Genomic DNA, 26,747 nt, shown 5'->3' with positions numbered 1-26,747 from the left:
CACCAGGGTCTGATCTTTATCTGCCTGCAGGTTTACAACCCATAGATACCCTTGCTATCCTGGCCTTAAACCTGACATAGATGTGATGCCTGTGGTGTAAATGGCAAGACTTTCCTTTAATTCCAGAAGCCTTTCCATGGAGGCTGGCTGTATCAGCTACTTCTGCATACTCAACAACCCACCAAGCATCTGAGCCAGAACCTCCATGCTTGATCGAAAGACAAAAACACTTACTGTAACTGGAAGAAACAAAACAAAAGTAAGGTGTCTCTTTATCTTTATTGGATGTTGTAGTGGCAGCAAGCAGGACTTTTCACTCTTGTACTCCTGGCACCCACAACAGATTTTTAAAATTGCCATCCCAGTCATCTTCAGCAGGACAGAAAAGGTACTAAATATATCCAGTGTGATGGCAAAGCTGTCAGGTGCCAGTGGAGGCTTCTGGGAGAGCTGCCTCAGGTGAGCTCCTCTGCAGAAAGTAGGCTCTCTGCTCATTCACAGCTTCTTGCAGCAACTGTAAGTCAACTCCTTCCACACACGTGAGTACCCGGGCATGAAGGACAAGAGCACCATCTGCTGATGAAGAGGTGAAAGCAAGCTGTCAGTTCCCATATACCTGTATATTGTCGGGGTGTTTAACTCATGAGAGTTTCTATAATTCCGTACTGTGTTCCAAGAACTCTTCCCACACCCCCAGAAACCAGGCTTCTTGAGCAGGGTCCTAGATTAACCTTAAATTTGAAATATTCATTCAATACGGGCAGATCCGACCATAATCTGATCTATTTTTACTCCTGTTTACTAACGTGTTATTAAACGGCAGACGCTATCTTATTTTAAGCAAGTTTCTGTGTGTTTTTGGGTTACTGTTTGTTATAATATTTCTATTTTTTTTAAAGTCTTAATTTCTCTTTGTGGGCAAATAATAGTATACACTGTCTATTTAGAGTTCTCATTTAATTAGACAGCCTGCCTTAGCTCTCAGTCTGCAATCTCAAAAATTAGCCAAAGTGTAGGTCATATCTGTTTTTTGTGATCAAATCTTTATTTAAATGTATTATATTTTTATTATTATATATATTTAATATATATATATTTATTATATTTTACTTATAGGTGCCTTTCAAGGCACACAAGGTTACCTTACAGAATACATTGATAACAACAGTCACAATATAAAATTAATAAAATAATACAGTACAATAAAAGGAGTATAAATAAAATTAAACTTAAATATATCTAAAATGTATATCAATCAGAGTAAGCCAGCTTAAAAAGATGTGTTTTAAGGTGAGAATAAAAGGTAGGAAGAAGGTCAATATTACGAATATCTTGTGGGAGAGAGTTCCTGAGCCGAGGGGCTGCTGAACTGACAGCTCTAAACCCATAGTGGTCAAGCATGCAGAAGGTATAATAAGAATAATAGAGGAGGAAGATCTCAGGATATGGAAAGGAATGGAAATATGAAGAAGATCAGATTAGTAAGGAGGCGCCAGATTATGGAGGATCTTCTAAGTAATAAGCAGAATCTTTAACAGGGAGCCAGTGAAGCTGCAGGAAGGACAGGAGTAATGTATTCTGTGGAATGGGTTCTAGTAATAATACGAGCAGTAGCATTCTGAACCAAGTGAGGTGAAGGAGTTTATGAGGAAGACCAGAGAGGAAGGAACTGCAATAATCAATACTAGATGTAATGTAGATGGAAATATGCAGTCCGAGTAATATCATTTTTATATGCCTCAAATTTTAAGGTGCTATCAACAACGAAACCTAAGCTTTTAACCTGAGGGGAATTATCAATTCTCATATAAATATTATCATATTTGGCCAAAACAGATTTAATCGATACCAGAAGAACCTCTGCTTTATCACTGTTTAATCTAAGAAAATTAAGAGACAACTATGATTTAACTTCCTGGAGGCAGTCAGAGAGGGAAGAAGGTGGAAGACTGAAATTAGGCCAAGTAGACAGATACACATATTGGATTTAAGCACGTCAGGTGATGTGTATTTGTGTAATGAGGGAGGGTGTGGCCTAAGGAGATCAACACCCTATATCAAGGTGTGCAGAATTATTAGGCAGCTAGTTTTCCTCAGGCAAAATGGGCCAAAAAAGAGATTTAACTGACTCTGAAAAGTCAAAAATTGTAAAAAGTCTTTCAGAGGGATGCAGCACTTTTGGAATTGCTAAGATATTGGTGTGTGATCACAGAACCATCAAACATTTTGTTGCAAATAGTCAACAGGGTCGCAAGAAACGTGTTGAGAACAAAAGACGCAAATTAGCTGCCAAAGATTTGAGAAGAATCAAACGTGAAGCTACCAAGAACCCATTATCCTCCAGTACTTTGATATTCCAGAGCTGCAACCTACCTGGAGTGCCCAGAAGTACAAGGTGTTCAGTGCTCAAAGACATGGCCAAGGTAAGGAGGGCTGAAACCCAACCACCACTGAACAAGAAACATAAGTTGAAACGTCAAAACTGGGCCAAGAAATATAAGGTTTTATGGACCGATGAGATGAGAGTGACTCTTGATGGACCAGATGGATGGACCTGTGGATCAGTAATGGGCACAGAGCTCCACTCCAACGTGGAGGTGGGGTACTGGTATGAGCTGGTATTTTTAAAGATGAGCTAGTTGGACCTTTTTGCATTGAAGATGAACTCAAAATCAACTCCCAAACCTACTGCCAGTTTTTCGAAGACACTTTCTTCAAACAGTGATACAGGAAAAAGACCATGATTTTTATGCAGGCCAATGCTCCATCACTTGCATCGAAGTTCTCCACTGCGTGGCCAGCCAGTAAAGGCCTTAAAGATGAAGGAATAATGACATGGCCCCCCTTCCTCATCTGACCTAAACCCTATCGAGAACTTGTGGGCACTTCTTAAACGCTAGATTTACGGGGGAGAAAAACAATACACCTCTCTGAAGAGTGTCTGGGAGGCTGTAGTCACTGCTCCACAAAAAGCTGATCGTCAACAGATCAAGAAACTGACAGACTCCATGAATGGAAAGGCTTATGACTGTTATTGGAAAGAAGGGTGGCTATATTGGTCATTGATTGATTAATTTATTTTTTGAAATGTCAGAGATGTTTATTTGTAAATTTTGAGGTGTTTGTTTATTATTCTCACTATAACAGATGAAAATAAACAAGTGAGATGGGAAAATTTTCATTTTTCCTTTAGTTGCATAATAAATCTGCACACTAATAGTTGCCTAATAATTGTGCACACATATGTATTCCCCTGATGATGTTCACACTCACATTTCCGTTGTGAAACATTCAGGTTTCAGGTTTATTAACATTTTGGATTGACTGATAGCACTGTGTTTGTTCCATATTAAAATTACTCCTCAAAAATACAACTTGCCTAATAATTCTGCACTCCCTGTAGAGGTGGGTGTCATCAGCAATACACTGAAAACAAAAATATCAAATATTCTAAAGATACGACCAAGAGACAGGACATAAACAATAAATAGAAGGGGTGCCAAGACAGAGCCCTGGGGAACACCATTAACCACTGGGCAAACTTTTGTAGTACTGAGTACGATTCGAGAGATAAGAATTAAACCAGGCAAGTGGAGTGCCAATAATTCCAATCGATTTTAATCTCAGGAGAGCTTGTATTGAAGGCAGAGCTCAGATCAAGAAACACAAGTATGGTTAAGAGCCCGGAGTCAGCTGCCTTGAGTAGATCAGCAGTGAGTTTGACCAGGGCTGCCTCTGTACTGTGAAATGGACGAAAGCCAGGCTGAAACTATTCAAACGAATGATTATCAATAAGGTAAGAGTGAACCTGCTCAGCAGCAGCTTTTTCAAGTGTTTTTGAAAGGAATGGAAAATTTGAGATCAGACAATAATTATTTAGGTTGTAGGGATCTGTACCAGACTTCTTGAGAATTGGAGTTATCACAGTTGTTTTAAGAGATAAAGAAGAATGTATGATGTTAGCTATTGCAGAAGAAAGAGAAGATAAATAGGACTTATCCAAATAAGTAGGAACTTGATACAGTTAACAGGTAGAGGGCTTGGATTTTCTAATAATACCAGATATTTCCTCCACAGTTGGGAGTTTAAAACTAGTAAGAAAAGAAGCAGGGAGATAATAAATTTTTCCATGTACTGAATTTCCTGAAGAAGTCAACTGCTGGTGGATATTTCCAATCTTCGTATTAACATTGATCAGTGCTAGCTAGCTAGCTAGATAGATAGATACTTTATTAATCCAAAGGGGAAATTCACATACTCCAGCAGCAGCATACTGATAAAAAACAATATTAAATTAAAGAGTGATAAAAACGCAGATAAAACAGACAATAACTTTGTATAATATTAACGTTTAGGGGGGTGGAATTGAAGAGTCACATAGTGTGGTGGAGGAACGATCTCCTCAGTCTGTCAGTGAAGCTGCTCCTCTGTCTGGAGATGATCCTGTTCAGTGGATGCAGTGGATTCTCCATGATTGACAGGAGCCTGCTCAGCCACGGATGTCAAACTGTCCAGCTCCGTGCCTACAACAGAGCCTGCCTTCCTCACCAATTTGTCCAGGCGTGAGGCGGACAAAAATTGAGGTGGAAGATTTTAGGGGAGGCCATAAAATGCTGTTTACAGTTGAAAATAAAGCCCTAGCATTCCCTTCACCAGACCCAACTAGTATTGCATAATGTGTAGTTTTTACTGCAGAAGAATCATCTTTATAGTAGCGGATGTGTTCATCATACATATTCTTATGAACAGCAAAGCCAGTCTTTTTATAGTAAGGCACTCCAAACATCAGCCTTTAGCATTAAGTTGGTGTAGCTCAATGGGGCAGAGTGGGTGAAAGAGACAGTCCAGGTTTTCAGAGGAGCAAAATGATCTAAAAGCTCGGCATAATCCATCATTATAGTGGGAAACTAGTTCATGTGGGGTAAATAAAATGTCACTACTGGGAATAGTGTCAACTTCATTGGAGAAGGCAATTAAATCAATATTCTTAATGATGTGAAATGAGATGGCATTGATTTAAATAGTAGTATTTTGAATAGTGAGAAAAGTGCTATATAAATGAAAAGAATTATTATTATTTATTATTGTGAATATTAAATAATATTAAGTAGACATTAAAAGATACCAGTTTGTGGTCAGATATTCACAGGTCAGATGCTGTATAATTATAAGAAGTAACACCAAAGCAACAAATCACAACAAGAATTTGGCATTTAGAGTGAGTTGGAAAGTCTAGAAAATGCTGCAGACCAATACTATTGAGGTATGATATAGAATCCCTCATAAGATTATTAGTAACAGTGTCCATATGTATATTAAAATCACCCAACAAAATAACATTAGAAAACACACAACAGAAAAAAAGAATTTACAAACTCAGACAATTCCTTTAAAAAGTCGTAATTCAGCTCAGGCAGCGGGTAAATAGTGTCAAGTACAGTGGGAGGAGGTCCATCGGTTTGCAAAATAATGGATTCAAATGAGGCATATTGAGGCACAGTTTTAGATGATATTTTCAACTTCACGCTGTAGAATATCGCAAAACTACCGCCACGACCAGAGGCACGGGGTTGGCAAATATAAATAAAGCCTGGGAGAACAACTTGATTAAGCTGAGAAGAATCACTGGGTTGCTGCCACGTCTCAGTTAAACAAAGAAAATCAAACTTATGATGAGCTAACAGATCGTAGAGTAGAGGGCCCTTACTGGTGAGTGAATGGATTTCGAACAGCCCAAACGCAACTTTGATTTTCCCAGGTGTCGCCATAGCTGACCTCGCTAGGTTAGCTAGCAAACTATAGTCAACAGTCCATCCAGATCTCCGTGAAGGTCGAGGAAGAGTAGACCACAAAGATTGTATTGGCTTTTGGTCATAATAGTTGAAGTTCTGTCGAGACCCGCGGTGAATGTATTTCTGACAAGAAAGACTGAGAACAGAGAAGACCCTGGCGATGACACAGTGCTAAAGGTAGTCGAGATGGTTGACACTGAAGAAGCTCAGCTACAGCACACTTGAAAATCGATATCACTGATGTCACTGGATAAAACACGAAAATAAGAACAATACAGGCAAACTCACTCCGAAGAAGGAGCCCACCAATTAGCACCATGGATAAGCTTCCACCTGGAACAAGCAGATCCCCAGCAACATGGTACATGGGGTCCGTTACTCTACGTTATAGGGGGTGAAAGAAATGGCAGCTTTGTCCGTGAAAAAATAAAAAATGTGAAATATGCATTCAAACTAAAAGGTCTTGCAGCATGGTGTAGCTGCCCTGTTCAGGGATTGCTCCTGCTCTACTCCCTATGACTGCTGCAAAATCCTGTCCTAGACATTCAGGTTAAGAAAACAGATGGATGGATGGATGGATGGACTAAAAAATGTGCTGTCACACTAAGTTAAAATGAGGTGAAAAGAACTGTTGTTAAGCGAGTTGTTAAATAAGAGCCAGACGAGATGTAAACAGTAAATATGCTTAACCACACTGAGATAACTGCAGCAGAACCAGAGTCAAGGCTGGATATCCCTCAATGTCTCACTGCACATCTAAACAGAATAGCTAAAGTAAGTTAAAACTACTGTCTAATTGAAAACGGCAAACATGCTCTAGCTGTATTGGTCGCAACATTTTAACATATGTTAATGTATGTGTGTATTTATAAAAGTATATCATATAAGCAGATATGCAAAGGGCACTGGCTTTTCCGGAGAGCTAGATGGCAGCATCCCCCCCAAGGGGTGCAGGAGTGCCTCGCATTTCCACAGGGCTCCATTGGAGTTGGAGTTTGGTACATCCCTGCTGGATTACGTTAGAGACGACAGGGGGACATGTCGCGTTTCCTCCATGCCTGGGAGTGCTTCTGGACCTCACTAATGAGCCACCTGGATTACCCCCAAGTGTAGCATAAAAAGAGCCTCCTGCCTCCATTCAGGGAGTCAGAGTCGGGAGGAGGACGAAGCTTGTCGGAGGAGGAGGAGGGGAGGCGGAAGGAGTGACAGCAACAATGACAGAGAAGAAGAAAAGAAAGTGCTATTGTTGTGCTTCACTGCGTTTGGTGCTTGTGTACTGTGCTGTGCAGCTGGGGAACGAAGAAAAGGGTTTCCCCCTGCGGAAAAATAAAACTTGTGTGTTGCTGGACTTGTGTTTTGTGTTGGGTTTGGGGGGCTACAATATACATCACACACATACACACCACAATGCTTCTGTAACATAATCTACATTCATTACTAAGCTTCACATACTGAGCTCTTGTATTGATAAGAGCAATTTTACCCTTCCATTAAGTCTTTTGTTCAGTTTCTTTTCCTCTCTCCTTGTCCTTGCATAATTATTTTATGTATCCATCCAATACATGAGGAGAAATGGGACACTGCTACCCAGGCATTAAAAAGTGCACAGATTAGATTAAATTGGGGCAGGTTTTTATGAAGAAATTCTGTGGATGTAGCCTTTCCACGGGTGAATATTGCCACCATCCACTACAAACTTTTTAGCAAATTGTCCCCATATCTGTTGCCTCATTTGAGTCGCATGTCTGGCCCTACAAGACTAGGCTGATCCAATTTAGGGTTGTTGAACCTCTCATGTCTGGCCCTACAAGACTAGGCTGATCCAATTTAGGGTTGTTGAACCTCTCATGTCTGGCCCTACAAGACTAGGCTGATCCAATTTAGGGTTGTTGAACCTCTCATGTCTGGCCCTACAAGACTAGGCTGATCCAAATTAGGGTTGTTGAACCTCTCATGTCTGGCCCTACAAGACTAGGCTGATCCAATTTAGGGTTGTTGAACCTCTCATGTCTGGCCCTACAAGACTAGGCTGATCCAATTTAGGGTTGTTGAACCTCTCATGTCTGGCCCTACAAGACTAGGCTGATCCAAATTAGGGTTGTTGAACCTCTCATGTCTGGCCCTACAAGACTAGGCTGATCCAATTTAGGGTTGTTGAACCTCTCATGTCTGGCCCTACAAGACTAGGCTGATCCAATTTAGGGTTGTTGAACCTCTCATGTCTGGCCCTACAAGACTAGGCTGATCCAAATTAGGGTTGTTGAACCTCTCATGTCTGGCCCTACAAGACTAGGCTGATCCAATTTAGGGTTGTTGAACCGGCGCCCTACCTCGTCCTCCAAGGGTGCAAAGCAGCAACAAATCCTTAATGGGTCACCAGTCCACTGCAGGCCCTACTTTTGCAAATACACACTTGGACGTTCAACTTAGATTCGACAATTGACCTAAACAGGACATCATTTGGCTTTAGCGAAAAAAAAATGTGAGTGCGTAGAGGAAAGCCCACCGTGGAAGAATGTGTAAACTCCACATGGACTATGACCAAATGTGGGATTCAAACACCAGATGCTGGATCCTGGTTAGCACCGCTGCACACCTTGCAGTCTTTATTTGACGTCAATCTTGACATTGAGGCTGATAGTAACTGGACTATTACATGTCAGTCCTTCCACTCTGGAAGGATTCCTAGAAATTGTCCACTGTGGTCCGTCAGCACATCAGTTACGGCTCTTGTGGTATTTTTAATCTGACTCATTAATTGCAATGCCAGACCTCACGAGTTTTACTTCTCCATCCTTTTCAAAATGATGCTGACTTTCATACCTTTCACAGTACCACTTGTCTTTATTTCAGGTTTTAGAGACTATTCCAGCAGCTTCCAGCATAATGCAGAAGCTCACCTTAAAATGGATACCAGTTTAATGCAAGGCACACACCCACACAGACTGGGTCATTTTAGAGTCTAGATGTCTTTGTGGTGTAGGCTAAACAAAAATATAGATTATGTTCTGACTCTCATTAAGATTCTTTGAGTGCTTACAGTGTCCTTCCTTGGTAAATACAAGGATTGCAAAAAATGTCTTTATTGTTTATCCTATTGATCTTTCATTGAAAATATTTAAAAATAAAACAGAACTTTTAGAAGTAAAATACTTGAAAAGGAAAAAAAAAAACTCCTAAAGCAAAAAATTTCTCTTGAAAACCCTTAACCTGCAATTGCTCGCTCCTGGGTGTGACGTTAATCTGCATCCAGCCCTGCATGTAGGCCCTCCAACCTGCAGGGAAAAACCTGGGAGTTGGTGGCAGAATTGGCACTCCAGCCACCATAAAAAAAACTCACGCTGTTCCACTCCATCTGAACTGGTGTGGTGCTGAGGTGGAATGGCCATTAGGGTGAGGCAGCTTGATGGATGAGGTCTCCAGGACTCGAAACAAATCCAAATCATATTACAGTGGAACCTCGGTTTGCGAGTAACTTGGTTTACGAGTGTTTTGCAAGACGAGCTAAATTTTGAATAAATTTTGACTTGATAAACAAGCGAGGTCTTGCAATACGAGTAGTATGGATACGCTTTGTCTGCTGTGCGTCATGTGATCACAACTGAGCTGATGGTTGTTCTCGCGTGTGTGTGTGTGTCTCTGCTACAGCGCTGGGAGACTGCGATTGCTTTGAGACGCTCTTCCGCGTTTCGTCCTGTTGGGTGGAATCCCACAAGAGTTTAGAAACTCACTCACACCAGCCATGATTCTTTTCAAAGGTAAAGTGCAGGTTCATTTGTTTTATGTATTTTTACTTTATATTTTGTATTAATCATTTTTATATGAATAGTTTTGGGTTGTGGAATGAATCATCTGAGTTTCCATTATTTCTTATGAGGAAATTCACTTTGATATACGAGTGCTTTAGACTGCGAGCACGTTTCCGGAACGAATTACGCTCGCAAACAGAGGCTCCACTGTAGGTGATATCATCTGCTGTTAAATTCTGCTCCGTACTTCTAGAATTTTTATTTTTATACTGTATTGAGGATTTGTTCTGTTCTGTGTATTGTACTGTATTGTATTGACCCCCTTCTTTTTGACACCCACTGCACGCCCAGCCTACCTGGAAAGGGGTCTCTCTTTGAACTGCCTTTCGCAAGGTTTCTTCCATTTTTCCCTACTGGGGTTTGTGACGATGTGGGTTCTGGCTCCACACTCCCTTTGCTGTTGGAAGCACATGAACCCAACACCGTCGATAATGTTACCGAGTGAGCTAGTCAGTGGAGGCAAATAAACACTTGAGCAAGGGGTGGTGCAAAAATGAGTAGTGCTTTTATTTAAAACCAACAAAAACAGTGTTCAAATAAATAGTGCAGTTCTTCACAGTTCATTAAATAAATAACCCATAAAAAGAACACGTGGAGGTTAAAAATCAATAAATAGAAAAAAAACACATCCTTAAAAACGAGAGGTTAAAATCTTTTAGGAAGCAGTCTTAAAAACCAACAACAAATCCGGTGCTCTTCTGTTAGCGTCTCACCTGCTTATCCCGTTCGGGCCAAGCAGCAGGCAAGACGCTCTCTGCAGCTGCCCTCCTACAACACACCCGAGACTGGAGACCTCCCGATCCCTGGCTTCGGTCTGGCACTCATCCCAGTCCCCGAGACTTGATTACCCCAATAGCCAGGACGCTCACATTGGGGACTCCACCACCAAGCCTCCCGACTTCCGCTGCCTTTCCACGGCCTTCTGCAGCTCGTCGCTTTCCTCTAGGCACTCCCGCTACCTGCTCACTCAGCGGGAGCAACCTCAACTCAAACGTCTAGGTGTTGGCCTAACACCCAGCTTCCATACAGCTGCCCATGAGCGCTCGATCGCGCGCTCACCACACGCACGCACCGCCTGTCCGTCTCTCTTGCACCGCATGCTTCCTCGCTCCCTGTAACCTCCGTCCTCTTTCCTCATCTCCTTTCTCCATTTTTTTACCGCGAACGTTTCTTTCTCCCTCATCCACACCGACTCGCGCTTCTTTTTAAAACGTGAGGGGCCATTACAGCTGTAGCATTAGCCACGGGAGCAATCACGAATGTGGGCAGTTCCTCACCTGTGCACACGGTGAGAAACGCCCATATCGACGACTGCCCCGCGCCTCGCTACAACAACGCCCCCCTCACGAAGCCGCCTCGGGTGCGGTGATTATCTATTTAAAATGAATGGCCTTTTGCTCAACGAGATGTGGACCCATAAAACCACAGGGTTATTTGGGAGTTGTTCCTTGTCTCCTTAAGGCTGGGGGGCTGTCAAGAGGCAGGGCCTGTTAAACCCCATTGCGGCACTCCTTGTGTGATTTTGGGCTATACAACAAATAAATTATATTGTTTTGTATTGAGGTGTCACCCATTGCATGACTTTACTCGGGTCCTAATCTGGGATCCTGAAGCAGTTTGTCATGTGGTGGGCACAGCAATGCGCTATATCAGCGCCTGCTCCTTACCTCTCTCTCTCTCTCTCTCTAATATATGTGTGCCAGTCCTGGAAAGTCATATGATATAATCTGACTGAAATATATTACCATCCATATTTTATATGTTTTAAGTGAGTATGAACAGTGGTCAGCCATGACTTCCTGTTTCACTGGGGTATAAATAAGCGTTGACACACAAGGCAAATTCCCTTAGTCATCCATCACAATTGAAAAGACTAAGAGCGCAGTAACGATATGTGACAAAAGGCTGTTGAGCTGAACAAACAAGGAAACAGCTATAAGAAAAAAACGAAATGGATGAAAATGTCGGTTTTCATTATCAGGACAATAATAAGTTTAATGCACCTGAAGATGTTAAGATAAAGCTTGGAAGAGAACGTGAGCCTATATTGATACCACGCGCTGTGAGAAGGAGGAGGAGGATGATTTGAGCAGCCAAAAGATCACAGCTGGAGAATTGTAGATGCTGGCCGAGTCTGGGGTCAGAAAGTCTTTAAGACTACAATCTACAAACTGCAACCCAACATAGCCACACATTTTTTGGTAGGGTTGCCTCTGTTGTCGTCAAATCACACACTTGAGCACCTACAGTTTGCCAAACATTACTGGAACGTTCAATAGGTCTGTGTTCTTTGGTCAGATGAGATCAAAACAGAGCTTTTGACGAACAACAAAACCAGAGGTGGGTTAGGTGAAGAGCAGGGGTGATGAACTCCGGGCCTGGAGGGCCACATTGGCTGCAGCTTTTCATTCTCACCCTTTTCCTACTCAGTGACCAGTTTTCACTGCTAATTAACTCCTTTTCCGTTAATTTTAATAGGCCTGTTTTAAGGATTCAGTCCTCTGAATTGATTCCTTTCTTCAATAAATGACAGCCAAACAGAAATGAGACGTGAAACGAGGTAACAGATGACCAGCTAAACTGGGATTTCAAACTCCAACCAATCTCTTAATCAGAAGCCGATTCTTGCTGTTAATTAAACCCGTTATTCAATTCCATGGCTTGTTGCTGCTCTCATTCTGCCACAGCAGACGTTTCCAAAACTGTTGATTTTTCTATTTTTTCTAAGAACACCGTCAAAATGTTTTGGTATCCTGAGCAGACCAACGTGACCGATTATTTTCAGATATTGTGTCATGTGGCGACTCATTTTGTGTCTCATTATTGTTTGGCTGCTAATTACGGAATAAGAAATAACTAAGGGGTTTGAGTCACGTTAATTAAAACTAAGGCAAAAAAAGTGAATTAACAGCAAAAACAGCTCACTAATGAAGAAGATGGTTAGAATGAAAACCTGCAGCCACTGCAGCCCTCCAGCACACCTCAAAAAATGAACACAAAAATGGTTCAGTGACCAGAAAATGAAGGCTTTTTCTTGGCCATTCAAGTCTTCTGACCTAAAAACTGTGGGATGTGCTGAAGAGGCGAGTCCACAAGCGTAGACCTCAACATCTGAACAGTCCAGAGAGACTGTAAGGAGCAATGGCCTCAGATCCCTTGGCATGTGTTTTCCACTTCATTAAGCATTACAACAGAAAGTAAAGGGAAGCTGCGCAAAGTATTAAATGAAGAGGTGACAAAAAAAAATTGACAACATATTTGTTTTATGATAAGAATATCTTTTTCCTTTCAGTTATTTAACGTCAATTAAAAGATTAGATTTTTGTTAATATGTCTCTCTATTATAAAAAGAAATCCTGGAAAGCAAAAGCAAGGCGACGATACGCGATCTTCTCTGAAGTTCTCGGTAGACATTTAAAAGACCCGCGAGACAAAAGAGATTTGCCACAAAGTGACCTTAAACATGAGACTTGATGCCAAGAGATTGTCCCAGGGCCGTGGAGCAAGAGATTCTTGAAAGACACGCCCTACTAAACAAAAGATATCATATAAGAGCACACCCATCAAAAAACAGTCAGTTGTGTAAAAGCACGTAGTGCACACAGATCCTGTGCTCTTGGCACATATAAAGCATATAAGGACAATACAGAGAATAGAGACCCAAAGGCGTTGGAGAGAAAAAAAAGGCAGATAAGAGATTATGAAAGCAGTGGAATTCAAAAGGCTCAAACAAACGATGGCGCGATACACATGCAGAGAAAGGTTACAGAATATGAAAGCAGTAAAATTAGAAAGTATTGCAGCGTCCCAGCCAGGTTGTGGCCTTTTTGGTTTTAATGGCGCTTTTCCACTGCATAGTACGGCACAGCACGGTTCAGTACAGCTCACCTTGGTTCGGCTCAGTTCGGCTCGGTTTGCGTTTCGACTGCAGTTTAGTACCGCTTTAGAGTGGGCGGGATTATTCACGTGTCGTTATAGTTGCGCCGCCTCTACTGCTCGCTCTTCATTTTTTTTAACTTGTCCCTACACTGTTTGTAAGTCCGATGGTAGCCATGTGCGCCCAAGAGCTTAGCGACCTCCTGAAAAACTTTTTCATTCGCGTCGCCCCATCCAGCTCTCGCTGGATCCGCTCCTCGGCTACCAACAAGAGGAACGTCTGTACTTCCTCAACAGCCATTTTGTGACAGGCTGTGCTAAAAATCTAGCGGGTCTGTTGTGTCTTGTGTCGCAAGTTCAGTGACGCAGTAATGACGATTTTCTCCGGCCAATCAGTGACCAGCAGAGTTTACACGTCACGTTTTGGTAATGGTTCGGCGCTTGGAACCTCGGCTGAGGTGGTACTAAAAAAAGGACCAGGTACCAGGTACTGTTCCCAGTGGAAAACCCCCCAAAAGTGAGCTGAACTGAACCGTGTCGTGCCGTACTATGCAGTGGAAAAGCGCAATAAGTGGCTGTTCGGTCCGATTGAGGGTGGGCGGAGTACAGCACGGAAGACTGATAGCGGGGTATTGATTGATGTGGTAAGGGGGCGACGTGGGGATGAGGGGTTGGAGAAGGTGCTAGAAAGTTGTGTTTGGGGTTACGAAATCAGCGATTGTTCAAGTAAAACTTTTGTGACACTTTATCATGTCAGTTGCTACAGTATCAAAGAAAAGATAGAAAAGATCGCATTACCGAAAAACAAAAGGTGGTTAATCATCAGAACCAGGTGTAATTGAAAAAACAGCAGGACAAACCGAGGTCAGAAATAAAAGGCAAAGAGTAGACAACAAAGTCTTTTCACTATGGAGGAATATTTCGGACAAAATGAAATAAATAAATAAATAAATGCGTAAATAAATAAAAGTACTGTGAAATGTGAGCATAAATAAATAAATGTGTCATGAAATGACAGCCTTAATAAATAAATATGTCATGAAATGAGAGCATAAATAAATAAATGTGTCACGAAATATGTTTTTCGTTGCTTATTTATTTATTTAATTTTGTCCGTAACATTCCTGCAAACCGTCATGAAATACGGCTTGAAATAAAACTGTCACTTTCACTCGTCAAAGTTGAGAGGGTGGGCTCTAACACGCCCTCTAGTTACTGATTGGTGAATCGATAGCACAAGAATTAATTAGAAAAATGCTTACTACTGCCGATGAAATGGATTCTGCCGAAGATATTACGTATTTCAGAGAGAGAATTGAAGATTTATCGGAAGAAATTACAATGTTGGCGGCCCTTTTAGACTCCGATATAGATGAAACTGTTTTGAAATTATCAAGAACAGGTGGAACGGACTCTACTACACTCCAGTTCAGGTGATGCAGTTCCCTGCTCTGGACGTCCATCCTTTGACATTCCAGCTGAGTCAATAGAACATCTTCTGTTATGCGGTTTAAAAGTACAACAGATTGCAGATCTGTATGATGTATCAGAGAAGACGATCACAAGGCGAATGAGCCAGTTTGATATACGGTAAGCTTCTAGCGCCTGTATTAGTTTAGGTACTTTGACATGGAATGCCCAAAGCAGCTCCACCTAATATTTTGAACTGAACAACTTTACCACTGATCAGAGCTGTACAGTTGTTTGAAAAAGTAGCTGCGAATATGCAACTGACTTTCTACTCGTAAAACAAGGGTCAAATACTCAGTTCTAAAAGGGCCGCCAACATTGTAATTTCTTCCGATAAATCTTCAATTCTCTCTCTGAAATACGTAATATCTTCGGCAGAATCCATTTAATCGGCAGTAGTAAGCATTTTTCTAATTAATTCTTGTGCTATCGATTCACCAATCAGTAACTAGAGGGCGTGTTAGAGCCCACCCTCTCAACTTTGATGAGTGAAAGTGACAGTTTTATTTCAAGCCGTATTTCATGACGGTTTGCAGGAATGTTACGGACAAAATGAAATAAATAAATAAGCAACGAAAAACATATTTCGTGACACATTTATTTATTTATGCTCTCATTTCATGACATATTTATTTATTAAGGCTGTCATTTCATGACACATTTATTTATTTATGCTCACATTTCACAGTACTTTTATTTATTTACGCATTTATTTATTTATTTCATTTTGTCCGAAATATTCCTCCATATTTCACATTCGCATCATTCAATGCACAAAACGTGGATTTACACAATAATAGACCATACGCTATGAGAATCTGTGGTCCTGGAACAGTTAAAGCAACGACAAGTTGAATTTCAAAGAATACACAATGCAGCCAGGTGTATATTTATGATCACGGAGAAGCGATGCAAATTTTAACAGGCAAAAAGAAAGGTAATGTATATATTCTGTGAATAACATTACACACCAAAGGCAACCGTGATATATCATTCGTATTAAAATGTTTACAGTTTACTGTGAGAATAGCTTTTGCTATGACAATCAATAAATCACAGGGACAAGAATTAGAAAGAGTCGGATTATTTATTAGAGAAACAGAAACAATATTCACTCACGGGCAGTTGCGTTGTCACAATGTGTCTCCAAAAAATATTGTTTTTAATGAAGCTTTTACGTAAAAGTGCAAATAATGAAATTGAAACAATTCCAAAGAAAAAAATAAATAAAAATTGTATATCCGATTAACCAAACACAGGGGTTAGCAAGCGAAGCGAGCAGGGGGGCGCAGCCCCCTAGTTAAATGAAAGATCAAGAGGATAAACAAAGATATTTTTTTCCACAGCCCATTTTGCTTTTGCTTACCAAGGCTGAATATTTCCATAACCCACTCATTAACAAAGGAGGTGCAAACTAAAAGGTGGCTAATAACTTATTGCCATCTTAAACTATGTTTCTCATTAGGAAAAATATTTAATACAATATTTAGGAAGAAACGAGAGTAAAAGTAAAAAAAAAAGTTGAGGATTGACAGGTATGACTTCACTCCAGTCCACTCCACATTACAACAGACACTGCTGGGAATTTCTGATGTTGCAGAACAAAATTATGCCATCCTATTTAATAACAGGCTCTATTATTAAAAGCAAAAATGGATGCTGCTTCAGAAATTAGTGGGGATGAAAACCAGCAGCCACTAAGGAACTCCAGGATGAGTGCTTCTAACCCAGATGTTAAGTAATAATTGAAATGATACCACTAAAACCTGCATCTCTGCCACATGTTAAGATGGTAATCAGTCAACCAATTCTGTTTATTAACGATCTCGGCAGCCTCACCTTCTCGTCTTACTACTTCTCCAAGTGTGACATAAGGAGCACCTGTGATGGCCTGGAAAGGTTCCACTAACTGTGTACACACACACACATGGCAATCAGATGTTCCGTCATGAGCTGTCAAGGTGGCTTCTGACTCTTCTGCTTTGTAACATGCAAGTCTGGCACAGAGAGAGAGAGAGAGAGACAAAAAGAAGTCTGAAATACAGTGGTGTGAAAAACTATTTGCCCCCTTCCTGATTTCTTATTCTTTTTCATGTTTGTCACACAAAATGTTTCTGATTATCAAACACATTTAACCATTAGTCAAATATAACACAAGTAAACACAAACTGCAGTTTTTAAATGATGGTTTTTATTATTTAGAGAGAAAAAAAAAATCCAAACCTACATGGCCCTGTGTGAAAAAGTAATTGCCCCTATGTTAAAAAATAACCTAACTGTGGTGTATCACACCTGAGTTCAATTTCCGTAGCCACCCCCAGGCCTGATTACTGCCACACCTGTTTCAATCAAGAAATCACTTAAATAGCTGCCTGACACAGAGAAGTAGACCAAAAGCACCTCAAAAGGTAGACATCATGCCAAGATCCAAAGAAATTCAGGAACAAATGAGAACAGAAGTCATTGAGATCTATCAGTCTGGTAAAGGTTATAAAGCCATTTCTAAAGCTTTGGGACTCCAGCGAACCACAGTGAGAGCCATTATCCACAAATGGCAAAATCATGGAACAGTGGTGAACCTTCTCAGGAGTGGCGGCCGACCAAAATTACCCCAAGAGCGCAGAGACGACTCATCCGAGAGGTCACAAAAGACCCCAGGACAACGTCTAAAGAACTGCAGGCCTCACTTGCCTCAATTAAGGTCAGTGTTCACGACTCCACCATAAGAAAGAGACTGGGCAAAACGGCCTGCATGGCAGATTTCCAAGACGCAAACCACTGTTAAGCAAAAGAACATTAGGGCTCGTCTCAATTTTGCTAAGAAACATCTCAATGATTGCCAAGACTTTTGGGAAAATACCTTGTGGACTGATGAGACAAAAGTTGAACTTTTGGAAGGCAAATGTCCGTTACATCTGGCGTAAAAGGAACACAGCATTTCAGAAAAAGAACATCATACCAACAGTAAAATATGGTGGTGGTAGTGTGATGGTCTGGGGTTGTTTTGCTGCTTCAGGACCTGGAAGGCTTGCTGTGATAGATGTAACCATGAATTCTACTGTCTACCAAAAAATCCTGAAGGAGAATGTCCGGCCATCTGTTCGTCAATTCAAGCTGAAGCGATCTTGGGTGCTGCAACAGGACAATGACCCAAAACACACCAGCAAATCCACCTCTGAATGGCTGAAGAAAAACAAAATGAAGACTTTGGAGTGGCCTAGTCAAAGTCCTGACCTGAATCCAATTGAGATGCTATGGCATGACCTTAAAAAGGCGGTTCATGCTAGAAAACCCTCAAATAAAGCTGAATTACAACAATTCTGCAAAGATGAGTGGGCCAAAATTCCTCCAGAGTGCTGTAAAAGACTCACTGCAAGTTATCGCAAACGCTTGATTGCAGTTATTGCTACTAAGGGTGGCCCAACCAGTTATTAGGTTCAGGGGGCAATTACTTTTTCACACAGGGCCATGTAGGTTTGGATTTTTTCTCCCTAAATAATAAAACCATCATTTAAAAACTGCATTTTGTGTTTACTTGTGTTATATTTGACTAATGGTTAAATGTGTTTGATAATCAAAAAACATTTTGTGTGACAAACATGCAAAAGAATAAGAAATCAGGAAGGGGGCAAATAGTTTTTCACACCACTGTAAGTTGATACTTGGATACCCACCTTGAAGATCCACACAAATTAGATGAACATCATCCTTTTGTGGACAACAAGCCCAATCATGCAATAACACCCAGTACTTTGTTCAGAGTCACAGTCACACTATCATCATTCAACAATACCCATTATCTAATCACTATTGCTTAAAGCGCTATGGTAATTCCAAATTAATAGAGAAAATTAAACATCAACATTTTAATCAGCCAGAAACACATCTCCTTTCAGCAGAGCTCCACATCACACAAGACACTTCCCAAGATCCTATGAAAAACTACCTGCCATAGGTCCTGAGTGTTTCACCTGGCTGCACAGCTCCAGAACTGAACTCCCATGGAAAGTGGAATACTCCGGGCATCGGCAGCATCTCCTGTGGGGAAGAAAGTAAGAAGACAGGTGGGTGTGCACTTCACAAGCTTCAGCCATGCCATCAACATCCAGTGATCGTGTGGACATGTGGAAGATGGTAAGAACCTAAGTACACTTCAGTTTCCAAAACTGAGGCAAAAATACCCATCAGCACTGCACACAGAGTTGTGTTAGGGAATACCGAGAAGTATGAGGTGTAATGTGGGACTATTTAGTCCTGTAGTTGGCAGTTTAGGATGACATGCTTTAGTGGAGGCTACAATTGTGAAACAGAGAATGAAAGTACAGGTCTGCTTGAGTAATAAAGAACCTTACCAGATGCAAGATTTATTTTTTTTACATATTTGGGACACACTTTCTAACCACAGTAGGACAGCACCTTCAACAATATGATCAAACGTATTGAGAGAAAAAAAGACGACTTTAAACATTTACTGTATTATAGACTAAGAATTTTCAAGAAACAAATGTGGAGTAGTAATAAAAAAAAAAAAAAAAATCACACAGATCAATTTACTCTCTCTCTACATCTTCCCAGCAGTAGGCATATTGCACAATCTTACATGGAAGAACAGGAGTGCTGCCATCCAGCCTAATAAAAAGTCTGTGAAATTCCCTTCATTAGTGTGTTTTCCTTAAAGACTATTCTGGTATTGAATGATCTGCTTTGTCTTCTTGTGAAAAGGCCCTGTTGCACTACACGACTTTTCCAGCGGTTTTCAATTGCAGACTTCATTTAAATAATACTAGGGGGGCTAATTCTATAAATATGCAAAAGAAAAATGAAATATTATTTAACGGAGTAGAAATCACGAAAAGAGAATAAAATATGTACTCTCTTACCGATTGGAGTATTCCCGTTAAGATGAGGTCCATTTTGCTCGATGAGTATTTATAAGAGACTAAATAAATGATCCATTTGTTTTAACTGACATTTTTATGGATAAAAAAAATTTATTTTAATAAATAACAGGAAAAATCACGTGAAAACTAAAGTGGTATGCAATAGGTTATCATAACTTGACCTTCAGCTAACTAAATCACCTAAATACAAACATTGGTGTTATGAATAGATCATTTTTTATAATAGTTTGTTTCTGTGAAAGAAAGTTGACTCAATCACAAACCACAACTTTCTTGATATTCGAGTTTATAATTTAAAAACGGAATAAGAATCTGAAAGTCTAACAACATCACATTAAAATTCGATTAATTCTGAAAAGAATGATACCGAACATATATACAGTATGTAGGTTTTAAAATAAGCCCGATTTAAAGTGTCACAAAAAACGTGACATAAAATCATTGCACTTTATATATATATATATATATATATATATATATATATATATATACAGTAATCTCTCGCTATATCGCACTTCAACTTTCGCGGCTTCACTTTACCGTGGATTTTAAATGTAAGCATATCTAAATATATAACATGGATTTTTCGCTACTTAGCGGGTTTCTGCGGACAATGGGTCTTTTTACTTCTGGTACATGCTTCCTCAGTTGGTTTGCCCAGTTAATTTCATCTAAGGGACGCTATTGGCAGATGGCCGAGAAGCTACCCAATCAGAGCACGCAGTTAAGTTCTTGTGTGCTGATTGGCTCAGAGATGGAGCGCTGAATTCGATTCCGCTGCGTTAACCAGGAAGTCTCATCTCGCTCATTCAGCATCAACGTATTTCGCTGTTTAAAGACTTTTGTGTTTATCTTTGTGCATAGTCAAGCCCTTTATTATGGCTCCAAAACGATCGGCTCCTGCTACTGCTTTAGGGACCGTGCCCAAGTGCCAACGGAAGAAGCTAATGATTGCCAAAAAGGTAAAAGTTTTGGATATGTTGAAAGAAGGGAACAGCTATAAGATTTAGGTTTTACTGTATATAAACAGTGTGTTTACGTACATAATTGCAACGAATCTTACCTAATATCTAAGAGAATACAAAGGGTTTAAGCTGTATAACTGTGCGGGAAATGTTTATAAGAGTGTGGGAGAGTTTATAAGGGCTTAAAATATATAAAAATAACCATATAAACATATAGTTTTTACTTCGCGGATTTTCACCTTTCACGGGGGGTTCTGGAACGTAACCCAGGCGATAGATGAGAGATGACTGTATATGTATGTATGTATATATATATATATGTATATGTATGTATGTATATATATATACATACACAGGGTGACACACAAAAACGGGAACTTTTGAAAAACCCAATAAAAATAGAAGAAATCCAACAAAAAATTTTATTGACAGCAATTGAACCACTACAACTTGCCTTTTAAGAGACAGTAATCCAAATTATCAATGTCTGAAAATTACGTCCTGTAGATGGCGTCTTCCTGTACGTATGCATTCTTCCAATCTGCTGTTGAGGTTCCCCATTGATCGCTGTAACATCTCGGCTGGGATACCACGAATTTCGTCTTGAATTCTTTGTTTCAATTCATTCAGTGTCCTTGGCCAAGTCATGCAGACCAGACTCTTAAGGTAGCCCCACAAGAAAAAAATCACAAACGGACAAATCCGGTGATCTTGAGGGCCTGGGAACGTCACCGAATCTTGAGATGACACGGTTACCGAACAATTCTCGCACAGATGCCATTGATTTCCTTTTAATTGATTACTAAATTACGAGATTGTTTACAGCTCAAGGTCCCTGTAACGCAGTGCTGCCAACTGTACATGGCTGCCACTACACATTTCAAAAGTTCCATTTTTTCTTTGTCACCCTATATATATATACAGTATATTTATATATATATATATATATATATATATATACATACATACATAGAGAGAGAGAGAGATTAGTGATTCAGAGGGAGTTAAATTCTGTCTCAAGTCTTGGGGTGGGTTCTTTGTATGCGTGACCTTGACAACCAATAAGTGCTCATCTTGAAGTATAACGTGTGCAATGCTGCCACAAGGAAATATGGGGAGCTCATGCTACTCGTTTTCTACTCTAGGGCAAGGCTGTTGAAGTTCGTAGATAAAGAAGAGTGCAGAAGATAGAATTTTCAAACAATTCAAGAATAAGTTATCAACAAAGAGGAAGAAAAAAATGGACTGAAAAACTGTCTGGGTAATGCTTATATGTACAGTATGCTTGTGATATTGTAAGATCAGAGCTACTTACTGGAATGGGGAAGTCCTAGAGCAGATTCTAGTGTATTCTGTGAATTTATTCAACACAGTAGCCTCTGGAGTCACCAGGCCTCAATCCAGCCAAGCATCTGTGGAGAGAGGAGGAGGATTAGGAGGAATGAACTATTTGGATTCAAGATTTGCCACTGTATATGTGTATGAAAGACATTAGTATCAGCTTGGGCCACCATCCCAATTCATCTTCAACAGGCTCTGATGAAACCAAAGGTCTTTTCGTGAATGCAAGGAAAGCTTTTCAAGTATATAATACCAAAGTGATGGTCCATCAAACAACGAACACCTCTGACATCATGTGGCAATAGAGCCACAAAGACATAGAAAACAAAATCAATTTTAAGAAGGCAGGGGACACTCTAGAAAAACTGAAAAGTCTGAAACACAATCCAGCTGGCCTCCCCATTGATTCGTCCATCGACAGAATTTTCTGCCCAGTTGAGGGTTTTGAGTATTATAACTTGTGCCAGGCACAAGAAAGACATTCACCCTTTCATTAAGTAGGGTTTGGTTCAAGCCGTCATTAAATCAAAAACCTATCAATGGCTTCCACTTTGAATTCTAAATGCAAAATTGAAAAATGGCTTGGACATCAAAGTGTTTGCCATGCATGATTTTATCATTGCACCACATCGTTAATGTCACATGTGCAGTGTACAGTGAAATTTGTATTTCCTATTGTTAATCAACATGCAATATGGTTTCTTGATTATTGATGGATGTAAATTAAAAAAACTAGTGAAAAGTTGGTACCATGTCGCTTCGGAGAATCCTTGGGTACCGCTGGTTTAACTTTGTGTTGAATGAGTGGTTGCTCCCAGCGTCCCGAATGAGGTACATTACCTGAATTGAGAGGGGGCGTTAGTTACGGCACTACAGTCATGTGGCGTGATTCCCTGAGGGTGACCAGGCCAAGAGGACGTCCATGTAACCACTGGCTGTGGCACATAGTGGATCATTTCTGGAGGGTGGGACTGGACTGTTTGTCTGCCTGGGGGGTTGCCAACCAGGATCCTGAGCTGTTTTGTTGTGTGGTGGGTGTACCAGTGCATGCTCCCCAACCTGAGTGAAAAGTGTTCAGGTTATAAAAAGAATGTGAAATGTTATGAATAGATAGATAGATAGATATGAAAGGCACTATATGATAGATAGATAGATAGATATGAAAGGCACTATATGATAGATAGATATGAATGAAAGGCACTATATGATAGACAGATAGATAGATATGAAAGGCACTATATGATAGATAGATAGATATGAAAGGCACTATATGATAGATAGATAGATATGAAAGGCACTATATGATAGATAGATAGATAGATATGAAAGGCACTATATGATAGATAGATATGAAAGGCACTATATGATAGATACTTTATTAATCCCAAGGGGAAATTCACATACTCCAGCAGCAGCATACTGATAAAAAACAATATTATAGATACACCATCTACTCAAAGCACCGTGATGCTCCAACAATGATGGATGGATTAAAAGCCAGAGGTCTGTATGACCATTAACATCAAGTGACTCAGTGAGAACCCTAACTACAAAGAGGACTATTTCATTTATGTTAGGTAGAATGCCCAGAGGAGACTAGGTGGTCCCGTGGCCTGGAACCCCTGCAGATTTAATTTTTTTTCTCTCCAGCCGTCTGCTGTTTTTTTTCTCCACCCTGGCCATCGGACCTTACTCCTTTTCTATGTTAACTGATGTTGTCTTATTTTAATTTCTTATTTTGTCTCTTCATTTTCTTTTCTTCAGTATGTAAAGCACTTTGAGCTACTTTTTGTATGAAAATGTGCTATATAAATAAATGTTGTTACCCTTATTTTGTAGATTTTACAGTATAATGTACTTTTTTTCTGGGCTCGCCTCTTTCGAGCAGACTCAGATTTGGCACCTACTCCTGCCAGTCTTTGGTAGGAAGGCAGTTCACTTCAGGGCACTCACTCCAGGCCAACTCAGAGGCACCAAAAGCCCTACCGGCACTTGTTTGGACTGCACAAAGTCCATGTTAAAATGAGAACAGTGATAAAGCAGGCACTGCTGTTGGGAACTGAAGAGGAGTCTGAATTCAGCGAGGCAGCCACACTAGATTTTTGTTGTTACTGTTTATATGTATGGGCTAGCTGTGTAATGTAGCAGCAGCTATTTAAATAAAGCAAGAAAAAGACAAAAGAAGTGAACACACAGCCTTGTCTGCTTGATGCGCAGTGTAGCTGGGACTCAGTAACAGACATCCAAGAAACAGTTCTTGATAATAAAAATGTGATTTTTAAAACTAAAACCTGCTATGTTTCTGTGTAGTATGTATTCTGCTTTTTGCTATAATGATCAGGAATATTACTGAAATACCTCACGTTTCTGTCTACGAACTCCACTGGATGTATCTCTCTCTACCCAAACAACATCTCTTGGCAGTGGTCCTCCTCGATGAGTGGTCTTATTATGATTCCATCTTCAACCGACATACTGTAACAGAAGATTCTTAAAATGGATACCCTTTATGTAGGGAGACTACACAAGCTTTACTACGGAAGTCAGCCAAAGTAAGGAATGAGCTGCTAATTCACAGACTTTTTGATACTAATTATATATTTTTGACTGAAACTAAAGATATACAGTACAATGGAATCAGAACGAATTCAGACCCATTCACTTTTTCACATTTTGCTATGTCACAGCCATGTGTTAAAAAGTCATTTAAATGTATTTTTCCCTATACATGAAGCAGGCGGCCCGCCTTCTGACAGGGAAGAAAAAGCGTGACCATATAACACCTATACTGGCCTCCCTTCACTGGCTTCCTGTTCATTTCAGGATCCAGTTTAAAATATTACTGCTTGTTTTTAAAAGCTTAAATGACTTGGCACCTGTCTACTTGTCGGAGCTTCTTGTTCCGTACTCTTCTGTCAGAATCCTCTGATCTTCAGTTACTCCATATCCCCAGAATAAAGCTTAAAACCAGAGGAGGTAGAGCATTTTCGGTAATAGCCCCCAGTTTGTGGAACAGCCTCCCCTTGCAGTTGAGAGCGGCCCAGAATCTTAATCATTTTAAAACCCTGCTTAAGACACATCTGTTTTCATGTGCATTTAATTCCTCTTGATTTTATGTAGTTGGTTTCATCTTATTTATTATTATTATTACTTATTTTGTTTTGATTGTATTGATTGGTTTAGTATAGTAGTGTGCAATGTATATTGAGTATATATGCACTGTGTAGTTCCTGCTAACCTTTTTGTCTTTTAGTTGTACAGCACTTTGGTCAATGAAAGTTGTTTAAAGGTGCTTGATAAATAAATAAATAAAAATAAATAAGCACTACTCAATACCCCAGAATGAAAAAGAGAAACATAGGATTTTAAAAATATTTGGCAAATTAAAAAAAAAACAAAACAAACTAAAATATCACATTGTCACAAATATTCAGACCCTTTTACTATGAGACTTGAAATTCGGCTGGAGTGCATCCCATTCTATTGATCATCATTTGGATGTTTCTACGCCTTGTTTGGAGTAAACCTGTGGTCAATACAATTGATTGGACTGATTGGGACAGGCAGACACCCGAAGATTTCATACAAGGATTTCCACTGCTGTCTTGACAGAGGAGGGCATACTCGATCTAACCAGGGTAGAAAAAGGAAGGGAAGGCCCAGATGTGCAACTACATAAGAGGATAAGGCCCTGAAAATGTGTAGTGTGTGAAACAAACACCTTACAGGTCTTCAGTTGGCTTCTTCCTTAAATACACGCCAGATACCAGCGTGATCTGCAACAGTGGAGATGTTGGCCACAATACGTTCTTCCAGTTATCTTTCATTCATTGTCTGTGCTCTTTTGCCCATTTTAATATTTTCTTTTTATTTGCCAGCCATCAAATATGCCGTTTTTTTTCTGTGAAACTCTGCCTCTAAGGCCAGCATCCTGACGTCATCGATTTTCTGCTGCAGACAACACTGATATTTGAAATTGTACTGTATATTAAAAAAGTACAGTGAACGCAAGGTAAAAAGATGAATTTATCTTCTGTATTTATTTTTATCTATTTATCCTCTTCTGCTCCTCTTATTTAATAGCCGTATTTATTTACACATCACTGCAACTATGGCACAAGAATTTCAATATGCTCTCGCAGCATATGTGACAATAAACATCTGTAATTGAATCTATTTAGTGTGGATTTAAGGAAGGAGCCAACTGTGAACCTGCAATATGTTTGTTTCTTACATTACAATCACTTTAAGAGTATCCTGATTAAAAATGGGTATTCATTTCTTTCAAAAATATGAAAATTTCTTTGTGTGTTCAGGGGAAAGTAGGGTGAAATGACACCTTTTATTGGCTAACTGAATAGATTACAAAGCTTTGGCAGCTTAGGCAGCTTGCATTTGTATTCTGTTTAGTTAGCCAATAAAAGGTGTCATTTCACCCTACTTTCTCCTGAATCAATCTATGGCTAACATGGTACAACACTCTACTGCTCTGTGTGTTCAAACTTTTGACTAGTAGCATGCATGTTATGTCGCTACATATTTGATCAGTATCAGGTGCAAGCAATATGAATTCACTTCTAGAAATATTGAAAT

At 40.0% G+C, this 26,747-nt stretch overlaps 1 protein-coding gene across 1 annotated transcript; it reads right to left on the bottom strand.

The window, feature by feature from the left end:
• Window positions 1-260: 260 nt before the first annotated feature.
• ten1 (TEN1 subunit of CST complex) lies at window positions 261-24,579 on the bottom strand. Its single transcript, XM_039740925.1, has 5 exons — window positions 24,513-24,579; window positions 22,129-22,225; window positions 18,894-18,985; window positions 16,787-16,944; window positions 261-573 (listed from the first exon to the last, which is right to left on the bottom strand). Exons 3-5 carry the CDS (start codon window positions 18,980-18,982, stop codon window positions 422-424), a joined length of 399 nt encoding a protein of 132 aa, XP_039596859.1. The 5' UTR covers window positions 18,983-18,985; window positions 22,129-22,225; window positions 24,513-24,579; the 3' UTR covers window positions 261-421.
• Window positions 24,580-26,747: the final 2,168 nt, after the last annotated feature.

Source organism: Polypterus senegalus, chromosome 17 (genome assembly GCF_016835505.1).
Source record: "Polypterus senegalus isolate Bchr_013 chromosome 17, ASM1683550v1, whole genome shotgun sequence".
NCBI lineage: Eukaryota > Metazoa > Chordata > Cladistia > Polypteriformes > Polypteridae > Polypterus > Polypterus senegalus.
This window is presented reverse-complemented; position numbering and strand designations above follow the sequence as displayed.

Coding starts and splice junctions, on each gene's coding strand:
- ten1 (XM_039740925.1), bottom strand. CDS start 18,982: ATGCTGCCGATGCCCGGAGTATTCCACTTTCCATGGGAGTTCAGTTCT. Junction 16,945..18,893: donor ACACTCAGGACCTATGGCAG/GTAGTTTTTCAT, acceptor TCTCTGTGCCAG/ACTTGCATGTTACAAAGCAG. Junction 574..16,786: donor AGAAGTAGTAAGACGAGAAG/GTGAGGCTGCCG, acceptor CTTCATCAGCAG/ATGGTGCTCTTGTCCTTCAT.